General features: G+C 39.5%; 1 protein-coding gene across 2 annotated transcripts in view; it reads right to left on the bottom strand.

Annotated features, from left to right (window-relative positions):
• The window catches only part of PTPN4 (protein tyrosine phosphatase non-receptor type 4), a 178229-nt gene that overhangs the window by 11367 nt on the left and 145922 nt on the right, over positions 1-20940 (bottom strand). For both annotated transcript variants that reach the window (XM_079923967.1, XM_079923966.1), the window contains exons 16-23: positions 17011-17170; positions 13603-13686; positions 13454-13510; positions 7726-7882; positions 4420-4586; positions 3513-3603; positions 3367-3428; positions 846-992 (exon numbers count right to left, since the gene is read on the bottom strand). In XM_079923967.1, coding sequence (XP_079780093.1) covers positions 846-992; positions 3367-3428; positions 3513-3603; positions 4420-4586; positions 7726-7882; positions 13454-13510; positions 13603-13686; positions 17011-17170 — 925 coding nt within the window. The remainder of the gene's footprint in view (positions 1-845; positions 993-3366; positions 3429-3512; positions 3604-4419; positions 4587-7725; positions 7883-13453; positions 13511-13602; positions 13687-17010; positions 17171-20940) is intronic.

Below are 20940 nucleotides of genomic sequence, written 5' to 3'. Positions count from 1 at the left end.
GACTGCTTTGTTCACTTTGCACAGTGTTTTCTAGGTTCATCCATGTTGCAGCATGTATTATTTTTTCATAACTTTTTATTGCCAAATAATATTCAACTGTATGAATATACCACATTTTATCTGGTACATCTGGGTTTTCTCCCACTTTGGGGCTATTAAAAATAATGCAGCTGTGAACATTTGTGCACCAGTTTTTGTGTGGACGTGGACTTAATTCTCTCGGGTATTCCTAGGAGTGACACTGCTGAGTTACAGTCCCTCTACGTTTAGCCTCTTCAAGAGCTGACGGGCTGTCTTCCAAGGCAGCTGCACCATTTCACAAACCCACCAGCGGTACAGGAGGTTCCACTGCCGCCACATCATCACCAACACAGGGGATTTCCTGTCACCTTTACTTTGGCCACCCTACTAGATACGACGTAGTAACGCATGGTGGCTTCGATTCGCACTTCCCTGATGACTAATGATGCTGGGCATCTTCTCGTGACCTTGTTGGCCATCTGAATATCTTCTTTGCAGAATCATCTATTCAGATCCTTTGGCCATTTTTAAATGGGGTATTTGTTATTTTACGGTTAAGTTGTATGAATTCTTTATATATTCTAGATACAAATCCCTTATCAAGTATATATTAGTCCAGTTAAATAATAATGGCTAACACTTATATCACATTTAGTATAACACACTTATTATGTGTCAGTCACGGTTAGGCGCTTATCCATGATGATTTTAATCACGACCCCGTAAGAAAGGACGTTTAGAGGTGACAGAAGAGACCACACGACGTGGCTCTCTTGACTGTGCACGCGATGCAGCCTAGAAAAGCTTTGGGCAGCGTGACTTACTCTGCCATGCTCGGCCTGTGTGGTCAGCATCACAACCGTGGAGCAGCCTTGTTCCCATGCCATCTGCCAGAAGTCTGTACAGGTGTGTGGCAACGGCCCTTGGCAAGCGATGTACTGATTTATTATTCTAGAGGAAGGAATTTCCATCTAAAAGGACACAAAAACAAAATCGTTTGCATTATTACTTTTTACTAGGATCAAACACACGAAAATCATCTACTGAATGATAACTGAATACAACTAATCTCAATAAATTGCGAAGTGAGTAAAACAAATCTTTATCAACAATTTATTTTATTTGCAGCAGAAATTTCTGGGCAATGTGCAGTAGTTATACATATTTATCTTTCAATCAGTGGAAACAGGAATTTAAATATTTTCCAAAGCGCTCTTATGGTTTTTTTAAGCGCAGCTTTACAGAGAATCCTGTTTCAGAGGCAGAGAATTGATATAGAAATAAAAAATGTTTGCCTGTACATAGAAAACAAACTTATGGTTACCAAAGGGAAAAGGCAGGGGATAAATTAGGAGTTTGGGATCAACATATACACACTATATAAAATACATAAAAAACCAAGGACCCACTGTATAGCACAGAGAACTATATTCGATATCTTGTAATAAATTATAATGGAAAAGAAAAAAAACTGTCTCTAACCAGCTTATTAGTAAATTTGGTGAGAAGCAAAAATTCTGCCATTGGCTTTAGTTGAGATTTTTCATATTATATATGTGTATATATGTATAATGTGACGTATAAATATTATGTAATATGCACATAATTATATATATAATAGATGTAACATGAAAAGATTGGAAAAATATTTTAAGTTCATTATTTTCAGAAAGTAAGACTGTAAGTATTTGGGGAAGATGAACCATCATCTTATTATATTTTTAAGACTGAATTAAAAAAAAGAAAAGGTGACGTGTACATGGCAACTGGAAGGATACCAAAGGGTGAGGAAAGATGTCTCCTTCCCATCCCAGCCTCCAGTTTACACTCAGGAGGGCAATCCTTTTTCCTAGCTCCTATCATGTCCTTTTGAAGATATACTACACACGACACACAAATGTACACGTAAAACTACTTTCCTTTTTTGCTGTAAAATATAAATGGTAGCATATAATGTTGTTCTGCATCTTGTTTCCCTTTTTTCTACTTTACCTTTAAAATCATGTCAGATTAGTACATAAAATTTCATACTGTGTAATGGCTCTACTGTATAAACGTACCGTAAATTCATATAACATTTAAGTTGTGGCCAATTTATCTGCTATCATAACCAAGGCTACATTGAATAATTTGTAGACCTAACATTTTTGCACACAGGAAGAAATATATTTGTATAGGCAACAGGAAGAAATGAGAACGCTGGATCAAAGTGCATGTGCGTTTAAAAATATTTTTAAATTAATTAATTAATTTTATTTTTGGCTGCATTGGGTCTTTGTTGCTGCACACGGGCTTTCTTTAGTCACGGCAAGCGGGAGCTACTCTTTGTTGCAGTGCGCGGGCTTCTCATTGCAGTGGCTTCTCTTGTTGCGGAGCACGGGCCCTAGAGCACAGGCTCAGTAGTTGTGGCACACTGGCTCTAGAGCACAGGCTCAGTAGTTGTGGCGCACGGGCTTAGTTGTTCCGCAGCATGTGGGATCTTCCCAGACCAGGGCTCGAACCCGAACCCGTGTTCCCTGCCTTGGCAGGCAGATTCTTAACCACTGCACCACCAGGGAAGCTCTGCATTTAAAATTTTAACAGACGGCTCCAAATGGCTCTCCAAAGAGGTCGTCCCTATTTATACTTCCACCAAGAATGTATGAGGAAAGCTTGTTCCTCAGTAAACTCCTTAATAATCCACAATCCTTTCTCCACATTCTGAAACTCGCAATGTTCTGAAGCGTAAGTTTGTCTCTCTCTCTCTTTTTTTTTGGTATACCTAACCTAACCTTGACTTATTTCGTAACGGTATCCGACCTGAACCTGTTTATAGTCTATCAGTCCTATTTTGTGGGAATATCCATAGTTTGTTTGCTGTTGAATATCAACATATTGATTATAGGGTAACGTCCCATAGCCTGCTGGGGACATTACTTATTACAGTATATGCACCGAATAACCTTTCAAAAATCCTCCGAATTCTGAATCCCAAAGCATATTTGACCCCAAGGTTTCAGGTAAAGGCTGTAGACGTGTATAGGGTATTATCAAACTTTTTGATATTTCAATCTAATAGGTGAAAAATGGTAGTAATTCCTTGCAGTTTTGACATGTACTTTTCTTTATGTAAATTAAGTTGAGCATATTATTCATTTAAGTGTTTGTTTCTGTTATTTTTCTTTGTTTCTGTTATTTTTCTAAGTGTTATAACAGTATAATAGTTTTGCTTAAAAAAAAAGTCCTTATCAGAGGTACATACTAGAAGAGCTGATTGTCATTATCATGGATTCTGGAATAAATCTCAAAGTTTAGAGTGGTCCCTCTTATTCCAAATGACAAAGGCATAATTTAAAAAAAACTTACATTTATATAATTCGCATTGATATAGTCTTCTTTACCCTTTAAAATGACCCGTGTAGCATCATCTGAAAAAATTTAAAAGAAAGAATGTTTTAATAAAGTTATGTTAAGAGGATTAAACATAACATACAGAGAGGGTAGATACTCACAAGGCGAAATATCTCTGTATCTATTTTTGGAAATGTTCTGAGGTAATTTGGCACAAGACATTGTCATTCCAGGTTTTTTCCGATATAGTTGCTAAAAAAAAAAAAAAAAAAAAAAAAAAAAAGAACGTGTCCAGAAAGCCATCAAGAGTTTGTTTTGTTTTTGTTTTCCAGACTTCTATGCTATCAAGAAACAGGTATTTTTCCTTGGAATACCACATCTATACAATGATGTACCTTAGGTTTAGTAAGGTATTGAACCAGATTTGCAAAGCTGAATTTTGCAAAATCTCTGACATGAACTATATATATTTTGAAAAATAGTAAAACAAGTAAAAACAATTTTCCTTACAGCAAAAGTACCTGAAGTTTTAAATAGCACATCTGTAGGAAACACCTAGCTTTCATTTACTTTAGAGATATTTAAAAGAAAAATTGACGTGCCCTAAATATTTTATAGTCACCTACCCTCAACATACACTTCAGAGCAACAAATATTAATGATAGCTAACTACCCTGACAAAAATTAGAGAAGGATTAAATATGAGGTAGGTACATATTTTTATGTACAAGGTACAAAAATTATTTTCCTTTAACTCAGTATTTTTACATCTATAATAGTCTATCTGCAACCTTTCATTAAAACAGCTATTTAATTACAGAGAAAATGTAGCTTGATGACATACCTATAAAATCTCCTTATCCCTCCGTTTTAAACAGATATCTATTAATGAAACCATAGCTAGTATTTTGGAAGCAACTTCTTAAAACTTTGCATTTTAGAATTCTTTTTATACCAAGTATTTTTCAGAATAATATTTTAGTTTATAAATTTTAACTGACAGTAGATTAGGCAGTTAAGAAGCCGTGAAAATACAGGCAAACACCTTTCCCACACAACGTTACTTACATCAAACTGTGTCAGCACTGTCCCAGTGATGAGCCCCGCAGCCAGCTGGACCATGGACTCTCGCAGGGAATGGCCATCCTGATGGATGCTATCTAGCGGGGCTTTCTCAGGAATGTACTGGAAGTCCGGCTCATTCTCTAGCTTTTCTTCCACTACATCATACACAGCTACAAAACCAAAACCCAAATCAAAAAAGCCTCATGGAAACCTTAATGAGTTGGCAAAAGGAATTTACCAGATATTATTTAATTTTGTGTCAGGAAAAATATTCATTTATTCCTAACTCATCAGATCTGAGTCTGGGGCCACTGTGTATGGGTTGAGAGTGGCTGTGGAGTAGAAGAAGTACCTCTGGGGAAAAGAAGGTTCTTGGCCATATTACTGAAAACGTCTGTAACTTGAAGAGACAGTAGGAAAAAGAGGAAGGCCAAGAAGCAGCTCTGACCGGATCTTTAATTTGTGGACCTGGGACAAGAGCAGCAATAGAGGCCTATACACACCATAGGTCTAGACGTGAAAAGCTACACATAAGCGGAACAGAATACTAAACAAAATACTTTCTATTCTCATTCCTTGATGTATCTACCAAACAACTTAAGAGGTCAGATTTCAAAGGAGAATTCTAGGCCAGAATGCATGGTTGTGGCAGTGAGGGGAGCCACCCCCAGACTGTGACCCTTAGGCCACCCTCAGCTCCACTCTTCAACGTGGGGGCCTATAAGCACACCCTGAACCTCACAGCCCACACGGAAGCCCATTCTACACCCCTTTGGAAATTGCTTCCTCTGCGCTACCCTGTTGGCCTATATCATGTGATCAACCCTTGGGAGAACGGATCTGGGAAAAATGGCCACAGAGGCCCAGGAATGGGCTCAGAGTTATTTGGTCAGAGAACTGAGGGTTGAAAAAGGTGGTCTAAAAGGACGGGGAGGTCACAGACGCTGTGACCTTGGTCCCACAAAATCCTGACCCCCATGGGAAAAGGCAAAGCTGAAGCAGAAAAGAGCCCCTTAAGGATGGAGTCAAGCTTCTGGCCTTGTTTAAGAAGTATTGTTCCTGCTCAAATACATATGTACTTTTGAGAAGAAGAGATTTCTGAAATGAAGAATGTAAAGACAAAAAGATGGAAATGCAATTTGTCTAAGAAGAAATAAGATTTAAAGGGGAAAACACCAGGAAAAACAAGCTACGTTTTGGCAAACATAATTTAAAATTTTGATTATACAGTATTTTTTAAAAAATAGACATGACAAACCCACACTGAAAATGAATCCTGGTCTAGATTTTGTTTGATAATAAAGCAATATTAGAAAGATCGTTGCCAAAAAATGTAGGCCCTAGGTGGGTTCCTCTCCTAATTTAAAGTATAAATGGAGTGATTTGGAATTGCAAAAAGGCCATGCCTCTTCCATTATATAGACTTTTCTTCATATTCTGCTTCTGTACTAGTCATGAATTTGTGAGCAGATAACTGAAATGTCTTGGTGCCTAAATGTCCTCAACTATAAAATGGGGATAATTTATCATTGGATGGCTGTAAAGGTTAAATGAGAATATATAAAAGAGCTCAGGTCTATGGAAAGCATTTAAAAACTATTAGCTAATATTATTATTAAGTTCTTTAGGATCTGTTATCAAGAGAAAACAGAAAAAAACAAATTGAGAGATGATTCTTAGTATGACGTTTAAGTTGTTTTATGTGACGGAAAATGCCTAAAAATGAATCACCTAAATAACAGATCTAAATAAATGAGTTCCTTGAAAAGTCAAAATAGAATGTTCTGTTGAAGTCCTCTGAATTTTCCTAGGAAGCCAATTCTAAACCATGAACGCAGAAAAACACAAAGTACAGGCAAAACTCGTTTTATTGTGTTTCTCAGATATCTAACTATGGTATTTTTTTTTTTTTTAAACAGATTGAAGGTTTATGGCAACCTGTGTTGAACAAGTCTACTGGTGCTATTTTTCCAACAGCATTTGCTTACTTCGTGTCTCTGTGTCATACTTTTGTAATTCCCGCGATCTCAAACTTTTTCATTATTATTGTATCTGTTATAGTGCTCTATGATCAATGATCTTTGACCTACTATTGCAAAAAAGATTATGACTCCCTGAAGGCTCCGATGATGGTTAACAATTCTTAGCAATAAAGTATTTTTAAATTAAGGTATGGATATTGGTTTTTTTAGACAATGTGATTTATTGCACACTTAACAGACTACAGTATAGTGTAAACGTTAACTTTTATATGAACTGGGAAACCAAAGAAGTCATGTGACTCGCTTTACTGCGGTGTTTTCTTTATTGCAGTATTTTCTTTATTGCGGTAGGCTGGAACCGAACCTGCAATATCTCCAAGGTCTGCCTGCAGAGAAGGTAAAATGAAAATGTCTGTTTGTACCCAAGAGGCAAAATGGGTACATGGGGAGAATCGGTAGAGTTCTAATCACATTCTACTTCCCTATGGTATGTAACTGGTGATGTGGCCCTAACCAACAGTCACTCTTGTGGCTAAAACTGTGATTAACATAACTGTTGGGAACAAAACTAGAAGAGCGTGTCTCCTGTCAGGAGGAGGTATGGCATTTACGAATGCTTCTCAGAGGGGACTGGTGAGCGCTGTGGGACCCACAGCAGTGCCATTATGATGAGCACAGGCTGAGGGCCTGGGACCGCGAGTCTGGAGGGAAGGCACAGTTTCTGTGAAAACCCTTCTCGGGACACTGCTGAGGCTGAGCTTACTCCGCACCACATTTATTCTGCACAAAGTGAGAGAATTAGGAACACTGTCCAAAAGGGCAATGGATGGCTTCAGGAGCCCCTGAGCACTCCACGTGGCAGCATATTCGTGAGACTGTCGTCGAAACCGAACTCTAGCTTGTTGCAGGGCTTTCTGCACGTGGAACAGCAAGTATACCTGAGGAAGGACCCAGGACTCCTCAAGCACCTGGGGGCAAGGGAGGCAATCTCAGCCACGGCGGTCAGGACGGAACTTGCCGAGGCTGACATCTGAGCAGAGACCCGAGCGAAGTGAGGGTATACGTTCCACGAACATCGGGAGGAGTGCCTCGGGCAGAAGGGCCATCGGGAAGGCCAGCACAGATGACTGGAGAGGGAGCAAGGCCGGGGGTGGGCAAGGTGGCCAAGAATCTGCATTTTACTCCACATGTGAACGGAAGCCGCTGTGCCTTGAGCAAGAGACTGACATGACGTGACCTGTGTTTTAAGAAGCCCGCTCCGGCCGCTGTGTCTAGGCATAAACATGAAGGAATTATAAGAACATCCAGTGCGACCCAGAGCACTCACCATTGGGTCGAACTAGAAGGACGAGCTCCCCAGGATGCGTCTCGCAGCTCGCTCTGATGAGCAGGACCACCTGGTCGTGGGTGTGCCCCGCAACGTCCCGACCGTTGATCAGCACCACTTGGTCCCCTTCGTTCAGTCGGGGGACACACAGGTCGGCCTGTAATGGGATGAGAATAAGGTCTCCGATTTGCACCCGGCTTTCTGGAAGTAAGGCACAGGAACTTACGTTTATAGACGCTGCAGCAGAACTAAAACCACATGTAGAAGTCTTCTTCGCTCATCCATTAAGAAAGCAGAAGTAGGAATCTCACTTTCCCACAGACACTCCTTTTTTCCTTCTTCATTAATACCTTTTCCCCTAATGCCCTATTATATACCTAGATATACAGAGAAGACTAACATTCTCAAGGTGCACAGACCAAGACAGCCCTCACTTTGCACTGTCCAGATACATACAAATTTCAGTCACCACAGCTGAGTTAAATAACACCCGTCTCCTAACATGGTTCAAACTTCAGTAACTGTGATAAATTAATTATGAATAACTGCATAAAGTACAAAATTCGCCGCTAGCCCATGTCAGTCCAAAAATCACTATGTAAATCATAAATATGCACCATGATCAGTGAGCAATCACATCCCTTCTTTCAAAGGCTACTGGTGACTTGGCGTTGGGCATTGGTTATTCAGTTCATGTAGAGACAGCAAAGCGGGTACTTGTCTCTGTCTCCCAGTGATAAACCCACGTAAAAATGGATAATTTAAAGAGCGAGCTAGCCAAAAAGTTAAAAGTATAGCAAAGAAACAAAAAGGGACGGTGCTGGAAGTGAAATTCAAATTGAACATAAACTGAGTTATAGAAGAAATAGCTGACTATGGAAATATTGACACTTCTGCTGTTTGAGAGACCCCAGATGCGGAGGGGAAGGAATTTAGAGAAGGTGAATTTATCAACATAAATGATGAAAGTGGCTGCAACAAGAAGGATGAAGATGTCTGAGGAAGTGATGCTGGCGAAAAACTTCTCAATACGGGCACTCCTGGGAGATATTTCACATCACTGAAAGTGCAAAGGACAAGTGGAAGTGGATTCAGACTTAGAAAGGATTATGACCACTTGCCAAGGTTAAGAAAAAATGCTCACTCTGTAATTTAACCTATATGACAAGGAGACAAGCACTGTTCACAAATTACCTGTGGTAAGTTTTCACAATGAAATAAAACACTTTAATTCTCAATGTTTCTAATGTTTGGAATTACAGGATACTAAATCAGCATGAGTTTTACTATTTTTTCATTTCCCTATATACTTACAAGAGAAAGCATCAGAAATTTTAAAGTTTCGATGAAAAATTTAAAGGCCATGGAAACAAACATAATTTTCCCCACTGACTGTCAAGAGCACTTTGTATGGTTTCAGACTGCACGGTTATCTTTACAGCCCTGCACAACTGTGCACGTGAGGGCTGCCTGTATTTTATTGAGAAAACAAACAAGTAAATAAGGTAAAAGAGATCAACAGAAATATGGACAGCCTGCTCCAGGGACACAGGAATGAGAACTCATGGGAGTCAAGTTTGCAGGATGATAGCTCAGACCGCGAAGGAAATGATAGGGCTGGACCTTTCAGAAAGGGCCGTGGCAAAGGCTTGAAAGATGGAAGCACAACTAAACTCACTGTAAAACAAAGTTAACAAAGTCCAATAAGGTACTGTCACTAGTGGAAAGAGCACTGGTCTAGGAGCCAAGTTCTTCCTTTCCGCTTATGACATGTGTGATCTTAAACACCTGAAACTCTGAGAAAGGAACATGTATCTGTCCTAACTATTCATCGTTGTGAAATTTTTAAAATGAGATATTTCAATGCAAAGCATTAAAATCTGGAAAATTCAAATTTAAGGTTTGGACCATTCTCTCTAGTTGCTTCTTTCTCTACTTCTTGTAGTGGTTAAAAAAAAATCTTTGAATGTTATAGCACAGTGGTTACCCATTATAACTGAAGTAACACTCTCATACTTAATCTGCCTTTTATCAGGGCAGATTTTTATTTGTATTTCATTCGGATCTGGCAAGTCTCGATAAAATGAATTTTGCTGGGGCAAGAGCTATTGGCTCAAATATGATCAGGTAGGAAGAAAAACATGATTTTGGAAATTACCCATTTTAGAAGGTTTCCAATATAAAAAATGACACTAAAATATTTGAAACACTGTCCTTTCCCCTCAATCACCTAAAATGAGGTTTCTAACTGGAAAACTGTAATAGTCTTTAAATTAATAAAATAATATAAAAATGACACATTTCTATTTATTTAATTTGTTCTAAATTCAGTCACTATTTATGAAACATAGTTCTATGTAGCAGAAAGGAAAAATTACCAATATAGTAATCTGTATAGCATAAAAAGAAAATTTATAGTCATAAAATTTTGTTTGGAAATGAACCTCTCTATAGAATGTTCAAGAACACCCTTGACTTAATTGAAAACTATCCATATTCACTGTTCAGAAAAATCAATATTTCTTTTATGACTATTACAATTGGCATACAAGTAGAAAAAGGTTTATTGGTTTTTTCTAATTATAAGAGCAATACATGTTCATTGTCATGATTTCAGACAATTTAAAAAAAGGACACGGACTTCCCTGGTGGCACAGAGGTTAAGAATCCGCCTGCCAATGCAGGGGACACAGGTTCGAGCCCTGGGCCAGGAAGATCCCACATGCCGCAGAGCAACAGCTCGTGCACCACAACTACTGAGCCCGTATGCTGCAACTACTGAGCCCACGTGCTGCAACTACTGAAACCCGCGCACCTAGAGCCTGTGCTCCGCAACAAGAGAAGCCACTGCAGTGAGAAGCCCGCGCACTGCAACGAAGAGTAGCCCCCGCTCGCCACACCTAGAGAAAGCCCAGGCACAGCAACAAAGACCCAATGCAGCAAAAAAAAAAAAAAAAAAGGGAAGATGGAAGCAAGTAATAACAGTAATTCCACTACCCAGATTAAATACTGCTAACATTTTTTATCATGTTTCCAGATTTTTAAAATATATTTACATAACTCATATTTTTAAAAATGGATAAAACAAACATACGAAAGTATAATATGCATTTTTAAATTGAGTATAGTTAATTTAGTTTCAGGTATACAGGAAAGTGATTCAGTTACAAATATATACATACATTTTCAGATTTTTTCCATTACAGATTATTATAAGATATTGAATATAGTTCCCTGTGCTATACAGTAGGTCTTTGTTCTTTATCATAGTGTGTATCTGTTAATCCCATACTCCTAACTTATCCCTCCCTGCCCCTTTCCCCTTTGGTAGCCATAAGTTTGTTTTCTTTCTTTCTTTTTTATGGCTGCACCGCGTGGCTTACGGGATCTTAGTTCCCTGTCCAGGGATAGAACCCGTGCCCTTGGCAGTGGAAGCGTGGAGTCCTAACCACTGGATTGCCAGGGAATTCCCATAAGTTTGTTTTCTATGTCTGGGAGTCTGTTTCTGTTTTGTAAATGAATTCATTTGCATTTTTTTTAGGTTCCACATAGAAGTCGTATCGTATGGTATTTGTCTTTCTCTGTCTGACTTACTTCACTTAGTATGATAATCTCTAGGTCCATCCATGTTGCTGCAAACGGCATTATTTCATTCTTTTTTATGGCTGAGTAGTATTCCATTGTCAAATATGCACTTTTCATAATACTATCTTATGAAAATATTTCCATACTTATATATGCTACATCATCTATCATTTTAAGAGCTGCAAAGCAATGCATAACTTATTTAATCAATTCTAATGATGTACATTTTGATTTTCCCTCCAATTTTTAAGTTTCACAAACAATACTACAATGAACGTCCTTGTGTATCCTTTGTTCCAACTGTTTCATTAGAGGTAATTCCTAAAAGTGGAATCGTCAGGTAAAAGACATATTTAATTAAAAATAAGTTTTACTTAAAATTTTTGTTTTTGGGAAAGCGATACACCACACAGTTTACAGAGCTGACTAGGTCTCTAAGATTATTATGATAAGAAACCATTTCTTATGTTCTCCCCTATCTTCCCCTCTTTTGAGGCATCTTCTTTCAACATTTTAGCTACATCTTTTGTATTTACCTCGGTATCTCTAAATAACGTTCCAATTTTATTTTTTATTTCAGACGTTATCTAACTTTCTACTTGCTAGATGAGAACTTAGCAATCGTTCATCTCCTCATCTGCACTCCCAAACACACACACACTTCCCAATACACACTGAACAAATAATTTTGGACTATTTCCCCCATCTTTCTCATGTGTAGTAGGTTCAGTAGTCATTTTATACATCATATCCCTGTCTTGTCACCTCTGATCACAGGGGATTTGTTTAAAAGAGGACATCTGGTCCAAGCTGGATCTATGAAGGGTTTGCTTCCTAGGAGTCTGTAAGTTGGATTGAGGGAGCTAATGAGTCTGTTGCTGAGCTGGTAACGCACAAATCCCGAAGTTGCTAGTGGTCACATCACCCCACGTGGACTGAGGGGCAGAATGGTGGTAGCTACACAATTTCTATTTAGTACAGATTTTGGAGTCACAACCATTTCTGCAGGTAGAGTGTGTCTGCGGTGCTAATATTACAGGGCTTGGCTGGAAGCTGCTACTAAGTACACTTCTCATTTAGAATGTATTTTATTTGGAGTAGCTTGAGAAATGAAGCTAATTCAGTGTACAAACTGGTTTGCACTGAGAGAGAAGAATGGAACATTCACATAAAAAGAAACAGAGATGAAAAATAGAGTCCTGATGATTTTTCAAGTTCTTTCTAGAAGTCTGAGTGCATTCCTGTCCTTGGGTTTTGTGACACACCTCTACAGCTATACGATAAATTCTGTATTTATGGTTAAGCCAGGGGTATTCCATGCGTTCCTTGTTATTTGCAACCAACAAAGTCCTTAAAAAACAGAACTAAAACCATGTAACATGATATCCTTGATCAATCTTGACTGCGATCTTCAAATCAACTGTGAGGTTGCTGCAAAGCACCAGACCCCATAACTAGCCTCTTCCCTCAGGCTGCAGGTTCCTGCCTCTCCCGGGACACAGAGATGGTTGAATGACAATGGGTGCTGGCTCCAAGCCCTTAGAGACCATTTAGGTAAGAGAAATGCAGTTAAACAGAGGAGACAACAACAGAAATGGGGATCTGAAAGCAATATTTGCTATACACAGGATCAATAAAGATGATGTACCCACAATTTATCAAGAATTGTCCTTATGAGCAGAAAGTTCATGGGTGCTGAACCTGAAGGATGGGGCACAGGGGGTTCATCCTCATGGGTTCATGCAGTCTTTTCTCTACTTTTGCTTAGAATGTTCATAATAAAGAACTTAAAATACATATTTTAAACAGAAAGTAGACAAATAGAACATAGGTTAAACAATTCTAAATGAAAACAGAAGCCAACAAAAAAAGCAAACAAACAAAAACTATACCTCTGTCTACATTTTGCTGTTTAAAGGGGTTATTTTCATAGAATCTAGCTTCTTTGTAAAAACAAGGATTTTAAAAACTGTTACAGATAGGGAATAAATAAAAATTAACTTCCCAGCAATTAAAGAGATTCAGCCAACATCATGTGCTACTTGACAAATTAAATGATTCATTTTACTCCTTTATTTATACTAATAAAAATACGCATGTATTCTCGAAGCTAGGATTCACTGGGAAGGCTGCTGTGACTCACAGGTGTTCCTGGCGCAACTCGGGACACGATCACAGGCATCTTCTGGTCACATCCTCCCTTCAAAACAGTGCAAATCGAGTATCAGTCAGTATTGCCAACACAGAAACACCTTAATTTAAAAATTGAGTACAATATAAATTCTAAGTTACCTTTACATTGAATCCAAACCTTCCATTTTCATCAGGTTTCATTCTGATTAGGACAAGATTATCATGTGGAATACCACCATTAGGCTTTAAAAGACAAAAATAAATAACTTGTCACGCTCTTCATTTATAGCCTATCCTTCAGATATACACGAAGCATGCTTCCTGTATATTGATATTATCTAAAGTATATAAAGAATCATAATTTAAGTCTCTCTCGTGCCTTACCTGCATGCTAGACTGTAAGTGCCAAGAGCAACAGGGGCTTTATTAATTACCTGACTAATTAATTTCAGTGTCTCTAGAACCTGCCTCAAAGCTCTGCACGGAGAAAATACTCATAAGTATTGCATGAATTCATGTTACTCCCCCTGCTTTTTTTTTTTTTTTTTTTTCGGTACGCGGGCCTCTCACTGTTGTGGCCTCTCCCGCTGCGAAGCACAGGCTCCGGACGCGCAGGCCCAGCGGCCATGGCTCACGGGCCCAGCCGCTCCGCAGTATGTGGGATACTCCCAGACCGGGGCACGAACCCGTGTACCCTGCATCGGCAGGCGGACTCTCAACCACTGCGCCACCAGGATAGCCCTCCCCCTGCTTTTTAAAAACAGCTTTACTGAGATACAATTCACATACTATACTTCAACCATTCAAAGTGTATAATTCAGTCATTTCTACCATAGTCACAGAGTTGTACGAACATCACGACTATTTTTTTTTTTGGAGGCAGCATTTGATTTGGTGGAAACTAAGATGAATTCAGAGATTGCAATTCTCTGGTTTGAAGTAGCAGATGAAATCACAGAGGAAAAAGTTGACAGGCATGTCAATGACCTGTTAAAATGCTACTCTTTGATTTTACAACCTTTTCTTCATCCCCCAAAGAAACCCTGTGTCCATGAGCGGTCACCCCCATCCCCAAGTCCTATTCAACCCTTCATCTACTTCCTCCCTATATACTTGCCTATCCTGGGCATTTCACATATATGAAATTATACAACATACGTCATTTGTTACAGGCTTCTTTCACTTAACGTGTCGTACGCCTGCTCTTTGGGGGTAAGTAGCTGGCTAATTCTTGTTTAGCCTTTGAGACACAGGTCGAAGATGTGACCATTTCTAGGAAGTCTTCCCTCAGCGCCACAGCTGAATTAGTCATTTTTATACACTTATGAATTCCCATAGTCACTTCTAATTAAAGAGCTTGTTCAGTTCTCAGTCCCCACCTTCCTCGACTCACCAGTAGCACCTGACACAGCTGGTTACTCTCTCTGTGGCTGCCTTCTCATCAGCCAGTTGACTAGTTTTTTTCCTACCTTTTGGTCTGCATCTTTTCAGTTTCCTTTGCTGGTTCCTTTCAACTCCCTCATGTTTACAGTTTGGAGGACTAAGGCTCCATTTCTAGAACCTCTTATTCTGTTATCTGTACACACTGCACTTCCTGTCTCATGGTTTTAAATACTGTCTACATGCCATCGACTCTCAACATTATACCTTCAGCTTCGACCTCTCCCTTCAACTCCAGAATCCAAACGGACTCTTACTAGACATATCAACGTGTCCCAGCTGAGCTCCCGACATTCCACCCACCCCTGTTCTACCTGTAGCCTTCCCACATCAGCAAATGGTAACTTCATCCTCCTATTTATTCAGGCCCAAAATCTTGCTGTTGTTATCCCTGCTGTTATTCCCCTCTCTCTAGTCTCCCACAGCCAACTCATCAGCAGAGTAGGTCAGCTCTACTCTAAAACTCCACCCAGAACACAGCTGTGTCTCATCCCTTCCACTGGCACCACCTTCTCCAATCACGGCTGCTTCTTGGGGCCCTGCAACACCTCACAGCCAGCTTCTCTGCTGCTACCCTGCTTGCGGTCCACTGCCAACATACGAGCCACAGTGAAACCGTTAAAACTTAAGTGACATCACGTTACTTCTCTCCTTAGGTATGTCCGTTTGCTTCCAATCTCACTCAGGGTTGAAGAATGAAACATTTACAAGACCAGGCTTTTAGGATCTGGCCTTCTGCTGTCCCCGTCCTGCTCTGTCCTCGCTGACCCCCTTGGTGTCCCCTGACCACACAGCCATACCCCTGCCTTGGCACCTGCTACTCCCTCGGCTTACCTGCTCTCACGCCAGGTATCCATGTGGCTTATCACCAAACTCATCTCTGGCTCACACTATCTAGAACTGGAACACTCCACTCTGGAAATTCCCTAGCCCTTTTCTGCTTTGTCTCTCTAGCATTTATACTATCTAATACGCTATATATTTAAATTACATATTTTGTTTACTGTTTGTCTCACCCTTATCCCCAGAATACAAGTTCCTTGCAGGCAGAGTTTCTAATTTTTTATTTTACTCTATTGTACTCCCAGAGCCTATAACAATAGGTACTCAATAAGTCATTTTTGCATGAAGGAAAAAACAAACTAGACTATGAATTATTTAATAGCAGGGACCACATCTGATTTGTCTGCATACTCCCACTACCTCCTTAAGTACCTGGCACACAAAAAGACCTCAGTAACTATGAACCGATGAATGAATGATGCGTAAGAATCACCACGCAGGTAGCACTCGAGTTGTCATTCATTTTGGGTAAGGATTTTGATCTCTTTTTGACGCGTCTGTGGGGCCATAAGTGTGGGAGAATAGAGTGGCTGCCTCTTATTTTTCAATTTTAGAAAACGTGGGAGGGCTATGGGTGAAAAACAAGGGGGGAAGAGTGCAATGGCCAGCAGAGACTTCTGGCACTGCCAGCACCTGCTGTGGGACTTCCTCTACCTGCATCTTATTTTATTCCTTGATGTCCCTTGAAGTTTCCTGAAATACACTCATATTTCTGTCTGTCATTATACAACTTCATGAACACAGTGTATCCTTAAAATTTATTAACAATCTCACCTTTGGTTCATCTACTTGAAAAAGCAATGAAAATTCATCAATCAGGGGATTCTAAGAATTTACCATTTTGTTTGGTACAAAGTACCAAAGCAACTCACGAATATATCTTGAAGAACAGGGTAATTATATATTCTGGAGACCTGTACTCAATTTCAAAAGGTTGATGAAAATGATAAATGATAAAGTCTCGGGACCCAGTCAATTATGTAATAAAATTAATGGTATTTAATGGATTATTAGCATTTGTTCTGGAAATGTGTGTTTTGCAAGACAGAAATCAACAAATTTGTCAAAAATTAACTTCTAGAGCAATGAACGTTTTATAAATATGATAAAAGGAAATTCCACAATTGGGCTATATGGTGGCACAATTCATGAGCAAACACATGATGAAAAAGAGAAAGTACTATAATATAATTTACAGATAAAACAGGCTATGTTACAAAAAATATTTCATTTACAATTAAACATTTTCAAAGAAATGTGAGAATATTTGAAGAAACTACTTACAGTAGCTTTTTCAGGGGAAGATGGAACATCAAATGTTTCATTAATATGGTTTTCCAGATCTTGTTGAGAATGTGAAAAATGAATTTGGTTCCAACTGTTTTTCTTTGATTGTTTGGGTGGTAAAGCTGGAGGCTGCCCATCTCCAGGGGTCTCTTGTGATCTAGATAGAAAAAAAGAGAAAAAATAAATATTTTGGAAGTTGTCTTACAGAATTATTATTTTATTTATTTTTTTAAAGTAATGGTAGAATTTTATTTTTTTAATTAATTTTTATTGGAGTATAGTTGCTTTACAACGTTATGTTAGTTTGTGTTAGTTTCTACTGTAAAATGAATCAGCTACACGTATACATATATCCCCTCTTTTACGGATCTCCTTCCCATTTAGTTCGCTACAGAGCACTGAGTAGAGATCCCTGTGCTATACAGTAGGTTCTCATTAGTTATCTATTTTATACATAGTATCAGTAGTGTATATGTCAATCCCAATCTTCCAATTCCTCCCAGCCTAGAATTATTATTTTATTACGATGTCTAATAGGAGACAAGCTTTAAATGTCATGTTTATTTGCAAGTGCCACTGTTTAATGAAATCTTCCTTAACTTTGTAGTTTAAAGTAACAAATCTCATTTCCTACTTTATCAAATCTGTAAACAATTCACATATAATAAAATACACTTTAAGGGTATCTCTATGAAGATATTTATTAATCTACCATAAAAACCCCTTTCTAAGGTTTTCAGCAGTCATGTGGGCAGGCAGGGAGAAATCAGAGCTGAGGGCCGAGCTGCTCCAAAGACAAAACAGCCGGTACCATCCAGAGAACTCAAGGGGTTGCCTGTTTTATTTACAGGTAAAACACAATTCACAGAAGTGATGAACACAGCGAGGAAGAGTGCTGAGCTCACTGAGGAGACAACACTGGATGAGTACGTATGTCGGAAAACCTGATTTCAGGTGAAGGGGCTAAAAACCAACAGACACTAGAGAGCATAACCTCAGGCCATAGCAGCGGGAGCTGATCTGACCAGCTAGGCCTGACAGGGCAACTTCAAGGTAGATGCTTAGCACAAGCACCCTCACTCCCTCTTGCAAGAGCACCGGAACCACGCCTAACTGCTGAACAATCATCGACAGGAAGACACTGAAGCTCACCAAAAAAGATACCCCACATCCAAAGACAAAGGAGAAGCCACAATGCGACGGTAGGAGGGGCGCAATCACAATAAAGTCAAATCCCATAACCGCTGGGTGGGTGACTCACAAACTGGAGAACACTTATTCCACAGAAGTCCACCTCCTGGAGTGAAGGCTCTGAGCCCCAAGTCAGGCTTCCCAACCTGGGGGTCCAGCAACGGGAGGAGGAATTCCTACAGAATCAGACTTTGAAGGCAAGTGGGATTTGACTGCAGGACTTCGACAGGACTGGGGAAACAGAGACTCCACTCTTAGAGGGCACACACAAAGTAGTGTGCACATTGGGACCCAGGGGAAGGAGTAGTGACCCCATAGGAGACTGAACCAGACCTACCTGCTAGTGCTGGAGGGCCTCCTGCAGATGCGGGGGCTGGCTGTGTCTCACCGTGAGCACAAGGACACTGACAGCAGAAGTTCTGAGAAGTACTCCTTGGTGTCAGCCCTCCCAGAGTCTGCCCTTAGCCCCACCAAAGAGCCAGGTAGGCTCCAGTGTTGGGCTGTCTCAGGCCAAACAACCAACAGGGAGGGAAGCCAGCCCCATCCACCAGCAGACAAGTGGATTAAAGTTTTACTGAGCTCTGCCCACCAGAGCAACAGCCAGCTCTACCCACCACCAGTCCCTCCCATCAGGAAACTTGCACAAACCTCTTAGACAGCCTCATCCACCAGAGGGCAGACAGCAGAACCAAGGAGAACGACAGTTCTGCAGCCTGTGGAACAAAAACCACATTCACAGAAAGAAAGACAAGATGAAAAGGCAGAGGGCTATGTACCAGATGAAGGAACAAGATAAAACCCCAGAAAAACAACTAAATGAAATGGAGATGGGCAACCTTCCAGAAAAAGAATTCAGAATAACGAGAGTGAAGATGATCCAGGACCTTAGAAAAAGAATGGAGGCAAAGATCGAGAAGATGCAAGACATGTTTAGCACAGACCTAGAAGAATTAAAGAACAAACAAACAGAGGTGAACAATACAATAACTGAAAAGAAAAATACACTAGAAGGAATCAGTAGCAGAATAACTAAGGCAGAAGAACAGATAGGTGACCTGGAAGACAGAATGGTGGAATTCACTGCTGCAGAACAGAATAAAGAAAAAACAATGAAAAGAAATGAAGACAGCCTAAGAGACCTCTGGGACAACATTAAACGCAACAACACTAGCATTACAGGGGTCCCAGAAGGAGAACAGAGAGAGAAAGGACCCGAGAAAATATGTGAAGAGATTATAGTCAAAAATTTGCCTAAAATGGGAAAGGAAATAGCCACGCAAGTCCAGGAAGCGCAGAGAGTCCCATACAGGATAAACCCAAGGAGAAACACGCCGAGACACACAGTAATCAAATTGGCAACAATTAAAGACAAAGAAAAATTACTGAAAGCAGCAAGGGAAAAACGAAAAGTAACATACAAGGGAACTCCCATAAGGTTAACAGCTGATTTCTCAGCAGAAACTCTACAAGCTAGAATGGAGTGGCATGACATATTTAAAGTGATGAAAGGGAAGAAGCTACAACCAAGATTACTCTACCCGGCAAGGATCTCATTCAGATTAGCCGGAGAGAAATCTAAAGCTTTACAGACAAGCAAATGCTAAGAGAATTCAGCACCATCTAACCAGCTCTACAACAAATGCTAAAGGAACTCCTCTAAGTGGGAAACACAAGAGAAGAAAAGGACCTAGAAAAACAAACCCAAAACAACTAAGAAAATGGGAATAGGAACATACATATCGATAATTACCTTAAACATGAATGGATTAAATGCTCAACCAAAAGACACAGGCTCACTGAATGGATACAAAAACAAGACCAATGTATATGCTGTCTACAAGAGACGCACTTCAGACCTAGGGACACATAAAGACTGAAAGTGAGGGGATGGAAAAAGATATTCCAGGCAAATGGAAATCAAAAGAAAGCTGGAGTACCAATACTCATATCAGATAAAATAGACTTTAAAATAAAGAATGTTACCAGAGACAAGGAAGAACACTGCTAATGATCAAGGAATCAATCCAAGAAAAAGATATAACAATTATAAATATATATGCACCCAACATAGGAGCACCTCAATACATAAGGCAACTGCTAACAGCTATAAAAGAGGAAATCGACAGTAACACAATAATAGTGGGGGACGTTAACACCTCACTTACACCAATGGACAGATCATCCAAACAAAAAATTAATAAGGAAACACAAGCTTTAAATGACACAACAGACCAGATAGATTTAATTGATAGGACATTCCATCCAAAAAGAGCAGATTACACTTTCTTCTCAAGTGCACACGGAACATTCTCAAAGATAGATCACATCTTGGGTCACAAATCAAGCCTCAGTACATTTAAGAAAACTGAAATCATATCAAGCATCTTTTCTGCCCACAACGCTATGAGACTAGAAATGAATTACAGGGGGAAAAAAAGTAAAAAACACACATGGAGGCTAAACACTGAAGAAATCAAAAAATACCTAGAGACAAATGGCAATGAAAACATGACGATCCAAAAGCTATGGGGTGCAGCAAAAGCAGTTCTAGGAGGGAAGTTGATAGCAATACAATTAGCTTACCTCAAGAAATGAGAAGAATCTCAAATAAACAATCTGACCTTACACCTAAAGGAACTAGAGAAAGAAGGACAAATAAAACCCAGAGTTAGCAGAAGGAAAAAAATCATAAAGATCAGAGCAGAAATAAATGAAACAGAAACAAAGAAAACAATA

The sequence above is a fragment of the Stenella coeruleoalba genome, assembly GCF_951394435.1.
Source record: "Stenella coeruleoalba genome assembly, chromosome: 6".
Lineage (NCBI taxonomy): Eukaryota > Metazoa > Chordata > Mammalia > Artiodactyla > Delphinidae > Stenella > Stenella coeruleoalba.
Note: the sequence above shows the minus strand (reverse complement) of the source record. Positions and strands in the feature narration are given on the sequence as shown.